The sequence below is a fragment of the Panthera tigris genome, chromosome A1, assembly GCF_018350195.1.
Source record: "Panthera tigris isolate Pti1 chromosome A1, P.tigris_Pti1_mat1.1, whole genome shotgun sequence".
NCBI classification, from domain to species: Eukaryota; Metazoa; Chordata; class Mammalia; order Carnivora; family Felidae; genus Panthera; species Panthera tigris.
Genome location: NC_056660.1, coordinates 189,424,740 through 189,437,247, shown reverse-complemented (window position 1 = coordinate 189,437,247; position 12,508 = coordinate 189,424,740). Strand labels below are relative to the sequence as shown.

At 45.2% G+C, this 12,508-nt stretch overlaps 1 protein-coding gene across 6 annotated transcripts in view; it reads left to right on the top strand.

The window, feature by feature from the left end:
- Window positions 1–12,508, top strand: part of CYFIP2 (cytoplasmic FMR1 interacting protein 2) — a 129,096-nt gene that overhangs the window by 20,321 nt on the left and 96,267 nt on the right. For 4 of the 6 annotated variants that reach the window (XM_042993698.1, XM_042993705.1, XM_042993694.1 and 1 more), the window contains exons 2-5: window positions 566–705; window positions 2,211–2,300; window positions 7,824–7,901; window positions 9,593–9,694. In XM_042993698.1, the coding sequence (XP_042849632.1) occupies window positions 589–705; window positions 2,211–2,300; window positions 7,824–7,901; window positions 9,593–9,694 (387 nt within the window). In that variant the 5' untranslated portion in view covers window positions 566–588. The remainder of the gene's footprint in view (window positions 1–565; window positions 706–2,210; window positions 2,301–7,823; window positions 7,902–9,592; window positions 9,695–12,508) is intronic. The other 2 variants (XM_042993699.1, XM_042993702.1) reach the window with 1 other exon arrangement.

Sequence of the window (12,508 nt, the reverse complement as noted above, 5' to 3'; positions counted from 1 at the left end):
TGAATCCTTGTAGTCCCAGCTTAATGAGCTTGTAAAACCTAGGCCCTGGTTTCAGGTTGATAATCGTGGCTGTTTCCCTCATGGGTATTTGTGCTGTGTGGTTATTTAGGAGTGAAATGGATACAAATCCTCCCGAAGACCAGAGCTGGGGGCTGGCCAAGGCCCACGTCTAGCATCAGGCACTATGTGAGGCCCTTTGCCCTTAGCGTGGTTGTGTGGGTGCTACATATAGTTGCTCTGAGTCTTGTTTCTTCATCAGTCACGCAGCTGCCTTACCACCTGCCATGTTGACCACAGAGGGTTGTGGTGAGGCTTAGTCCAGACAATAGACATAAAAAAGTACCCTGTAAACTGTAAAGAGATCCTCAAATATCAGGCACGGGTTGCAGGCACCTTGTGAAGAGGTAGCAAGTGGAAGTGGTCTCAATGCATGTAAATAAACCCCCTTTGTTTTTGGAAGGAGGCTGAACCGGGTGAGACTGTTCTCACCTCCGACACCCCTGACACCCCTGCACCCCTGACATTCCTGACATTCTCCACCCTAGCTTCTCTCCCTTTCCTTCAGTGCAGAATACACAAACTGCAGCCATGACCACCCACGTCACCCTGGAAGATGCCCTGTCCAACGTGGACCTGCTGGAAGAGCTGCCCCTCCCCGACCAGCAGCCATGCATCGAGCCGCCACCTTCCTCCATCATGTACCAGGTCAGTCTCCCAGAGCACCGGGGAGTTCAGAACTCCGGATCCCCTCGGTGGGTGTGCCCTGAAGGCGTAGGGAAGGCGGAGGTCTGCATCTGGAAGGTGAAAGGTCCTGAGCTGATGGAGTCCCTTGTGCCCTGGTGGAGCTGAGTATGAGGAATAGATTAGCTAGTAAACGAATACCAGGACTATTTCAACTCCCCAGGGAAGGCTTGTTGATCTGCTCTGACCCCAAATACCTTCCCGGCTGTTCTTGCTGCAGCATCAACCAAGGTTTCGGCAGCTCTGATCTCATGAATTAAATATTACAATTTAGAAACCTCTAGAGCCTGCCTGGGTAATTACTTTTCCTTCATGTATGTGAGAAGAGCTCTTCAGCTCCCCACAGCAGCTAATGGCTCAGGGAAGTCGCTCACCATTGTTTGCTTTTGCCTGAGAGAGGGGAGCTTGAGATAAACTATATCAGATTGTTCAAAACCGTAACCCCCCAGGGTGTGACTGGAAGGGCATCAGGGGAGCCAGAGTGAGCCTTGCAAATAGCCCCTTGTCTGGGCATGTTGGGCGAGTATGCCACGTTAGGAAAGAACAAGTTAATATAAAATTTTTAGCTGTGTTTGACCTTTTCTAGTTCTGGGGCTGCTAAATGAGACTAAATATGAATGCATAATATATTTGTAATTTCATTCAGTAGTTAGATTTTATCAAGCACATTCCTAAAGGTTCAAGTTACAAACTTGGCTCGTTCACGTCTTCTAACCCAGGTTAAATTTTTAATTATGTGCATATCTTTTTATTACAAGCAATACAGAAAAGTATAACAAATAAAAATTTCCCTCTATGACTATACACACACACAGTCCTTTTTACTATACTTATAAGTACGTATTATGTATAGATCTAGATGTTTTTAACCAAAAGGGAACCATACGGTAGATAATTGCTCTGTGGTTTGGCTTTTTGAACTTGAAATCTATTATGGATACTTTTCCATAACAGTACTACAATGCTATCATTTTGTTTTTAACCACCACATAGTACTTATAAGTGCATCGTATAGATATACTATTATTGATTTAGCCTTTTGCTGTTAATGGATGTTGGGATGGTTTCCAGTTTTTTCTATCAGAAAAAAGAAATGTTGCAGTTATTATCCTTGTACATACGTATCTGCAGCCTCAGGTAAGTATGTTGGCAACTGCTGGGTGAAAACAATGCGCATCTTAACTTTTCACAGCTCTTTAGGATTATGTAGTTTAAGCATTTGCTTCCAAGCCTCAGCTGGGTGAATCTGGTTAACTACCAATGGGAAGAAGCAGATCCGGGCCCTGTTTAGCCAGCTCCTGCCCAGTGTGAGTCAGAGTTGGATTTTCTCAGGGGAAGATCAAAGCATGATGTAGAGATAGGTTTCCACAGAGTCTGGTGGCATTTTTTGGCGGTGGGGTTCCCTGGACACCCAGCCGCCTTGGACTTGTTTTCCAACCAACAAATGTTTCTTCCTCTAATTCCTACAGGCTAACTTTGACACAAACTTTGAGGACAGGAATGCATTTGTCACAGGAATTGCAAGGTACATTGAGCAGGCTACGGTCCATTCCAGCATGGTAAGTCGCTGTGACCCTGCCAGCACAGGAGGGGCAAGTGCTCAGCTATTCCGCGAGCTGCCTGCCTCAGTCAGACCCTTCTCCAGAAGCCTGTTCCCCTGCGCTTCCCCACCCCCTCCCAGTGCCTGGGGCACAATGTTCCCCTGTCTTCTAACCCTGCAAATCCTACTCACAGGAGGGCCCAATTTGATCCCACTCCATCCCTGAACTTCTGTAGCTTTTTGAATCAGCATATCATTAGATCTTGCCTTACCCCTTATACTTTATAGATTACTGGCTGTGTGGCAGTTTGTCTCTTGACCAAAGCAAAAGGTTTCTCAAAAGAGAGAGAGAGAGAGAGAGAGAGAGAGAGAGAGATGGTGTCTGTAGAATAACATATTATTGACTCAAGGAAGGTGGTGGCCTAAATCATTCACAAGCGGCATCAATGGTCTGATGGGTCCATATGTGACCCATCTGTGAGGGATCACTCACTCACTTCCCTCTTGGGCTTTCATTGATTTTATTCTAACACAGCACCAGAATTTGAAGAATTCCAGAATCCTCATGCAGCTCAGTGGACCTCTCTCACTGTATCAGTTATATGCTAAAAGTCTTGCCTGACCATACCCAGCCCCATTCGTGCAACAAATATTGTGCACCTGGTACCTGCAGAGACTGTGCTAAATGAGGGGATATGCAAGGTCAGAGAGGGGCCAGTCTTGATTCTCAATGAGGCAAGTGGGATATAGACAAGTTTACCATTTATTGAACACTTTCTGTGCAGATATTTTATTTACATTTTTTTACATTCCAGTGTAGATAACATACGGTGTTATATTAGTTTCAAGTGTACAATGTAGTGATTCAGCAGTTCCGCATATTACCCACCATTCCTCATACGTGTGCTTTTAATCTCCTTCTCCTATTTCATCCACCCCCCACCCCCCCCTTGGCATCTCCTCTCTGCTAACTATCAGTTTGCTCTCTATAGTTACGAGTCTCTTTTTTGGCTTCTCTCTTTTTTTTCCTTTGTTCATTTGTTTTATTTCTTAAATTCCACAAATAAATGAAATCATACGGTATTTGTTTTTCTCTGACTTATTTTACTTAGTAGTATTCTCCCTAGATCCATCCATGGCAAGATTACAAATGGCAAGATTTTGTTCTTTTTTTTTTTAAAGATTTATTTTGTTTTTAGAGAGAGAGGGAGGGAGAGCGAGCATGAGTCCAGGGAGGGACAGAGCAGGGAGAGAGAGAGAGAATCTGAAACTGAGCATGGAGCCTGACACGGGGCTCAATCCCATGACCCTGGAATCATGACCTGAGCCAAAATCGAGAGTGGGATGCTCAACCGACTGAGCCACCCAAGTGCCCCTTTTTGTTTTTTATGGCTGAATAATATTCCTTGTCAGTGTGTGTTTGTGTGTGTGTTTGTGTGTGTGTGTACACATGCCACATTTTTATCCATTCATCTATCAATGGATACTTAAGTTGCTTCCATATTTTGGCTATTGTAAATAATGCTGCAATAAATTTATAGAGGTGTATATATCCTTTGGAATTATTGTCCTCATATTCTTTGGGAAAATACCCAGCAGTGTGATTACTGGATCATATAGTATTTCTTTTTTTGATTTTGTCTTCCACAGTGGCTGCACCAGTTTGCATTCCCACCAACAGTCCATGAGGGTTCCTTTTTCTTCACATCTTCACCAACACTTGTTGTTTCTTGTGTTTTTGATTTTAGCCATTCTGACAGGTGTGAGGTGATATCTCATTGTGGTTTTAATTTGCATTTCCTTGATGATCCATGAGGTTGAGCATCTTTTCATGTGTCTGTTGGCCATCTGTATGTCTTCTTTGGAGAAATGTCTGTTCATGTCTTCTCTTTGCAGATATTTTAAATGCACTGTTTGAATTAGTTCTCACCCCACTCTGTGAGACAAGTTTTATTACAATATCCATTTTACAAACAGGAAAAGCTAAAATTCAGAAAAGTTAAGTAACTTACTCAAGGTCCTGCCACTAACAAGTGACATTGCCAAATGCATGTCTGTCTGTCTACCAAACCTGTGCTCTAGATTAGTCTGTGTAGACAAATAGAAATGCACAAAGTTAAAGGTAAATGATACGGTAGAAGTTCCAACCTCTCTGTTTTTGAAGGGTCCTTGAGAGGGTCAGAGAAAGCTTGATGAACGAAGGGGCTTTTGAGTAGGCCTTGTATACTCTATGCACACACACACACACACACACACACACACATACAAAGTGCACACACACATATGTTAACCATACATGTGATTTAAAATGTATAAGATATTCTCGCGGGGCGCCTGGGTGGCGCAGTCGGTTAAGCGTCCGACTTCAGCCAGGTCACGATCTCGCATGGGTTCGAGCCCCGCGTCAGGCTCTGGGCTGATGGCTCGGAGCCTGGAGCCTGTTTCCGATTCTGTGTCTCCCTCTCTCTCTGCCCCTCCCCCGTTCATGCTCTGTCTCTCTCTGTCCCAAAAATAAATAAAAAACGTTGAAAAAAATAAAAAAAAATAAAAATAAATAAAATGTATAAGATATTCTCATACATAGTATCACTGGAGCCTTATAACAGTCTATGACTTGCAAAGGGAGCATTTATATTCACTTTTGAGATGAAAAAAACAGACCTAGGGAAGTTAACAAGCTCATGATCCTGCAACTAGTAAATCACAGGATTGAAACTGGAATTCAAGACTTAGGATTCCCAGTCTGATCTCCTTCCATGCAACTCTGCTGTCCCACATAGTTAGAGGTTTCTCTGTGAGAGATGAGATAGGGAGGGCACACTAGGTTATGGAACCAGCATGAGCAAAGGCACAGAGACAAAAATGTTCAGAGATTTCCTGGGTTAGGGTTTCTCTTTGTGTGCACATGCATGCTATCTCTTTCTGTATCCTAATTTCCTTTTCTGGACTACACACTGGAATTGCCTCGAGAGCATTAAAAAAAATACCAGTGCCTGGGCCCCTACCCTGGGAATAATGATGTAGTTCTGGTGGAGCATGACCTGGGAATCAGGATTTCAAAGTTCTCCAGGTGACTAATTGCAGCCAGGTGATTTAGGCCAACCCTTTACCTGTAAATGAGAGATCGGTGCCATTTTCAAGGCAAAAGGTGAGCCCAAGCAGAGCCAGGACCAGAACTTAAGTCTCCTGAGGCCCCACTTAGGGCTCTTTCTACCACAGCATCCTGACCTCTGTACTCAGGCATACAAGTCTGGTTGATGGTCACCTGAACTATTCATAGGGAGCCTTGTTTGCTGCCCTGTTCCCAGCACATAGCACAGAGCCTGGGACCTGCAGGTGCTCAGTAAAGCACTCAGTGAGTGAAAGTTGGAATCCTCACCCTGCTGGTGGGCAATTTGGTTCTAATAAGTAAATACATGTTCCCTGTGTTACTGTCATTTCCCTTTTTTGACATCTGTTCTGAAGCAAGAGAGTAGCAGACCCGCAGGCTTGATCTTGGTTTTCTTCGGTCTCAAGGACAACGTGTTATTGATTTTTAAAGTTCTCCAAATTAAGAATTGAAAGTATGACTCGTCAGTGACATTTGCTGTTGAAAACAAAACTACAGTAAGTAATAAACTCCAAATTAAATCTGATCTTGCGCTAGGGAGATGTTATGAAATAGATGCGATACATGGAATAAAAAAATCAGTAAAGGTTCATTTTCATATCAGTGTGAACATTTACAAGAGAGCTGGTCTAGTAATACTTCTTTATTTCTTTTGTGAACGTCATATAGCGTAAAATTCACAATGTCATATAACTGTCACCACCATTTAATTTCTGCAGCACTAAAAGAAACCCCAGGCCCATTAGCAGTCTCTCCCAATTCCTGTCTCTCCCCAGCCCCTGGCAAACACCACTCTACTTTCTCTTGCTACGGATTTGTCTGTTCTGAGCATTTCATCTAAACGGGTCATGACACATGTGGCCTTCTATGGCCGGCATGATGTTTTCAGAGTTGATCCGTGCTGTGGCACGGATAGGCTCTTCACTCCTGTTTATAGACAAACACTGTTCCCTTGTGTGGCTGTACCACATTTCCATGTTTTATTTATCCAGGCATCGGTGAATGGACATTTGGGTTGTTGCGCCTTCTTGATGGTTAGGACAATGCTGCCACGAACAAGTGTGCAAGTTTCTGTGTAGATATGGGAGCACCTGGGTGGCTCAGTCGGTTGAGTGTCTGACTCTTGATTTCTGCTCAGGTCATGATCTCATGGTCGTGGGACCTAGCCCCACGTCAAGCTTTTTGCTGATAGTGAGGAGCCTACTTGGGATTCTCTCTCTCCCTCTCTCTGCACTCCTCCCCTGTTGGCATGTTCTCTCTCTCTCTCTCTCTCTCTCTCTCTCTCTCTCTCACACACACACACACACACACACACACACACACACAATAAATAAACTGTAAAAAAATAAAAAGTTTCTGTGTGGACCTATGTTTTCATTTGTCTTGACTGTGTGTACCTAGGAATAGAATTGCAGTCATATTGTAACTCTGTATTTAACTCTTTGAGAAACTGCCAGACTTTTTCCTAGTAATACTCTCACCTCCCTTTACAGATCACCGAGAGAGAGAGAGAGAGAGTTCCGCTGAATTCTCATAAAATTCTCAGAGGTCATTTTTGTCATTGTCATTAAACAGATACTAAATGGAGAATTTTAGGTTAAGTGATTTCTTGAAGATCAAAGGGAAGGGCTAACAAGTGAGGAAGCTGAGATTTGAGCCCAGATATTTGGACCCTGAGTTTAGGACTCTTAGCACTTGCTGGGTGAGGTGAGTCATCGCTGTATTTTTCAGATTCGTTTTCCATGCTGTTATTGGTTTTGCCATCTGCCGTACATTATTTTTAAAAGTTTATCTTACTCATTTTCTTGCTTCTGAAATAGTAGCAAGCGTTCTTATAAAAGGGCAAAGAGTACTCTATAATACGAAAAGTGAAAGGCCCCGTTGATCCAGCCCCACAGACAGCTTGCTATTCCCAGCTTGGGGCGTATTGCACCCAAATATTTGTCAGTACACAACAATATATTTTCATAATTATTGCTCTTTGTTTGGTTTTTGAACCTATCTGCCGTCCACACTGTTTTGCTACTTGCTTGTTTTCTGGCTAACAGTATGCCTGATACAACTTTTGCTGTTGGCACAAACAGACCTGCCTTCTTCTTTCTCAGGTGGCCATCTGTCTTGGAAAGATGTGGCCTGCTGCTAGAGCCCTTGGATGTCTGAGGAGGATAATTTAGGCCAGGGCTTCTCAAGCTCAGTTGCGCACCTTGGGAGTAGGAGTCACCTGGGAGTTTGGTTGAAATGCAGATTCTAATTCCATAGGCCCAGCCGGGGACCCAAGACTCTCTGCATTTCTACTAAGCTTCCCAGGTCGTGCTGTGTGGATGCTGCTGGTCCCCAGACCACTGTGAGTCGTGAGGATCTGGGGCGCCGTGAAGGAGCCTGCTGGCTCCGGTGCGTGTGGTTTCTCCCTGCCAAGTGTGTTTTGCTTTTCAGAATGAAATGCTGGAGGAAGGACATGAGTATGCAGTCATGCTGTATACCTGGCGCAGCTGTTCCCGGGCCATCCCCCAGGTGAGACCATCCTCGCCGGGTGCCCTCCCGGCCCTCCACCTCACCCCCTCCCAGACAGCTGAGCCTCTCCAGATGGCAGGGAAGGAAGCAGGGCCTCTTACCCAAAGGTGTTTGCTCACGACATCTGGAGCGCTTCCCACAAGACTGAAGACAACTTAAAAAATATCAGTTCAGGGCACCTGGGTGGCTCAGTCGGTTAAGCGTCCGACTTTGGCCCAGGTCATGACCTCATGCTCACGGGATGGAGCCCCACCCCAGGCTCCGTGCTGACAGCGTAGCACGGGATTCTCTCTCTCCCTCTTTCTCTGCCTCTCCTCTTCTCATTCTGTCTCTCTCAAAATAAATAAATAAACCTAAAAAATTGTCCATTACTTCAAAAGCAGTATGTGCTACCTGTATGACACCCAGACCATTGCAGAAAGAGATAAAGTAAAAAGCAAGATGTCCCCACCTCCTGAACCCCACTACCTGGACCCACCTCCCACCAAAGCATAGTCACCATGCATACCTTGCTGCATGGATCTTTTCCCTCGAATATCATAAATGTCCCTATGAATATTATTTTGGAAATTATCATTTATAAAAGTGTGTTTTGTATTTGTATTGTCCTGCCACTTGCTTTTTCCACCTAATTCTTTATTACTTTTTCATGTTGACTCATACAGATATTACATTTACTATAATTACCATCATCCTATAATTCATGGGCCCCATTATTATAACAAGGTTAACAAACCACAGGTGTGTAAAGTAAACAGAAACTATTCCTCTCTCTTCCCCTTAATCGTAGCCCCCAGAGTTAACTGCTTATTAACAGTTTGCTTTGAACTCTTAGATTCCCTATGCCTGTATTATATATGGACACACAAACACACACGCAGTTTTGTTTGACAAAAAATGGGATTGAATTACACTTCGTGTCCTGCAAGTTTTTTCACCCATCAGTTTATGGTAGTAATCTTTCCATGTCAGTTCCCGTAGATCTATCTGATTCCTTCTAGCAGCTTTATAATGATACTGTATGAATGCATCGTATTGTATCCATTTAATCATTGACTGGTAGATATGTAACTTATTGCTACCATTTTAAGAATCTCTAAGCAACAATGTGAAGAATGTCCTCGTGCTTATCTTTTGCTCACTCTTGTTTCAGTTGACCAGTTAGCAGTCTCGGGTGTGCATGCTGTGAAAACATCTGCCATGTGATACTGATGTGTTGAAAACCACTGGGCAAAGAAAAGGGGTTTCTTGATGGAGCCAAGTTTGGCCAGGGGGCCTCACCCCGGGTGCATCTGGAACAGTGGCTGGAACATTTTTCTCTGCTTAGAACCTGGTGGGGCCCCACTGGGGTAGGAGTGGGGAAAGACTGAAGGAAGGAGACCGTGCAGATCGATGTAGGCGTGTGTACAGCTCGAGGCCAGGGCACTGAACAGATTGAAGGGAAGGAGGGTTCCGTTCTCAGGACCAGCTGGTTTCTTGCCTGCAGCCGGTGTCTGGCAGGCAGTTCTGTTCCTCCAAGCCATACCCACAGTCAGGGCTACCCCGGCCTCTGCTCACTAGGGTGACCACCGCATTTATCATCCTAAACGAGATGCCTATGAGAGTGCAGACGGGCCCTGATAATAAGACAACAGACGTGAACCAGAGCTGCCTTGGCAAGGCAGGATGTGTGATCTCCTCTCTCCCCACAGGTGAAATGCAATGAGCAGCCCAACCGGGTTGAGATCTATGAGAAGACAGTGGAGGTGCTGGAGCCAGAGGTCACCAAGCTCATGAAGTTCATGTACTTTCAGGTGAGGGGTAAGGGTGGGTCTGAATCAGGGGACCTGAGAGGGCCTCACTCTGCCAGATGCTGGGGTCTGGATTTTTGAGCCATGGTATTCATTCCTTGAGCAAATACTTCTGGAGCACCCCTGACATGCCCCTTGGTGAGCAAGGCAGACAAGCCTCCCTCTCTCCCTGTGATTTACATCCTAGTGAGCACACGAGTGTGTTTCAGGTAGCAGAGACTGACAGTAAACAATATTCAGTCCTTTTCAGGGTGTAGTAAGTGCTGTGAGTAAATAAAACTGAAACAGAATAACTCTGGGGTGCAGGGTGTCTGTGACATAGTGCAGCTTTAGGGATGGGCTGTCAGGAGTGGCATTTGAACACGTGTATCGTGAGAAAGAAGCTGGCGGGTGATGATTGGAGGGAGAGGGTTTCACGTGGAAGGAACAGCAAAGGTAAAGGTCCTGGGGCCTGTAGGAGCACAGCATGTTTAACAAATACAATGAAACCAGGGAAACTGCAGATTGAGAAGGGACGGGTGACAAAGGTGATGGGGGGAGGTAGACAGGCCCCTTACAGGGTACTGTGGGCCAGGAAGTAGGACATAAAAAGAATATGTGGATTTTACTCGAGCACCATGGAAGCCACTGGGGGTGTCTTGTGACATGTTCTGATTTGAGGTTTTACAGCAGCATTCTGGCTGCTGTGTGGAAAATGGATGGGAGGTGGCTGGGGGTGGGGGGGAGAGAAGAGTGACAGCAGGGAGACCAGCTGGGAAGCCAGGAAGAACTATCATTTAAGGAAGAAAAGAGAAAAGAGAGCCAAGGGCCTCCACGAATGGAAGGTAAGAGGGCAAGCTGCTTAAACAGAAGTGGCAAAGGGAAAATCCTGCAGGCAGGTTGATTATCATGGTTGTGTCAGGAATGCAGGATGAACGCTTCAAGACCAGTCTGTACCCTGGGGCGGGAGTCCCACCACACACTCCATGCATACGCATGCTCCGCTGTAGAGCTGAGCTTCGCAAATAGACTTGCAAGCACTGGCCGCACGTCTGCCCTGTGCCCAGCTCTGCCCAGGCCAGGATGGGAGACGGGAATGTCTGGGGAAGGTGCAGGTGCATGCCGTCCAGGCCAGGAGGGCCGGCTTCCCAGGCAGAGAAACCCAAGGTTCTACTCTCCTGTCCTTATGTGCCTGTGAGTTATTTAACATCTGGCACCTTCAGTTCTCTCGCCTTGGAAATCATGCCGAATCTCAGGTTTGCGGTGAGGATAAATGAGGTCTGTTTGTAAAGAGCCAAGTAGATCTCTGGTTACAGAGCCAGTTTATCAAATGGCAGCTGGTGTTACTGGCACCCTGGACCTGCCCCTAGGAGCCTAATCTCTTTGAGAAGGCAGGTCCAAGAGAGAAAAAAACTACCCAGAGACTGATTAAGTGCTTAACTAAGGGTTAAGGGTCAACTAAGGGTCTTCTGATGAGATATTTAGAAGGGAGGATCTGCAGTAATTTAGAACTATGCTGTTCAACACAGGAGCCTTTAGCCATATGGACTCTCTACGTTAAAACTCAATAAAATTTAAAATTCCGTTCCCCCATTGCACCAGCCATTCCATGCTCAGTAGCGTGTGAGTGACTCCTGTGTTGGACAGTGCAGATATGGGACATTCCCATCATGACAAAAAGTTTTATTGGACCTAGACCCTGGAAGGAGCAAGTGTGGCTTGGTCTGGACTTTGGAGGAAAGGAATGATTGGCGGGTAGCGTGTACCAAATCTGTGGAATGAAGCTCACAGTAATTTCCCCCTTCCCTCTCCTCCCCCTCCTCTCCTTCCTCCACCTCCTCCTCTCTCTGTCTCTGTCTGAATTGCTGCGTTAGCCGTTTTTTGTTATTGATCAGCTGCCTTTTTTGGTAACAGATTTTTTTAGGTACAATTTACCTACCATACAATATATCCACTTAAATTGGACAATTCAACAACTTTTTAAAAAAAATTTTTTTAACGTTTATTTATTTTTGAGACAGAGAGAGACAGAGCATGAACGGGGGAGGGGCAGAGAGAGAGGGAGACACAGAATCGGAAGCAGGCTCCAGGCTCTGAGCCATCAGCCCAGAGCCCAATGCAGGGCTCGAACTCACAGACCGTGAGATCGTGACCTGAGCTGAAGTCGGACGCTTAACCGACTGAGCCACCCAGGCGCCCCGACAAATTTTGTTAGTATATTCACAGAGTTGTGTATCCACCACCACAATCAACTTGAGAACATTCTCACTTCAAAAAGAAATCCCATAACCCTTTCACCACCACCCATGACACCCTCCATGTCCCCCCCACCTCCAGCTCTAGGTAACCACTAATCTATCTTGTGTCCCTATGGATTTGCCTGTTCTGGACATCGCATATAAATGGAATTATACGATATGTGACCTTTTGTGACAGACTTCTTTCACTTAGCACGTTGTCTTCAAGATCCATCCATGTTGTAGCACATACCAAAATGTATGATCAAATACTGTTCTGTATGGATCTACCACATTTTATTTATGTATTTATTAGTTATAGACATTTAGGTTATATCCACTTTGGGGCTGTTACAAACAATGCTGCTGTAAATATCCATGCATACATTTTTGAGAGGACATATTTTCATTTCTCTGTTTCTCTATAACTATTCTCCCTGCTTCTACCTTTGCCCCCTACAGTGTATTCTCACTGCAACAGCTACCGTTTTAAAATACAATTCATACCATGTTATCCTGTTTCAGAACCCTCCCACTTCTCCTTGACTCCTTCAATGTGGAAATCCTACCCCTCACAAAGGCCTGCAAGAACCAGTGGCCC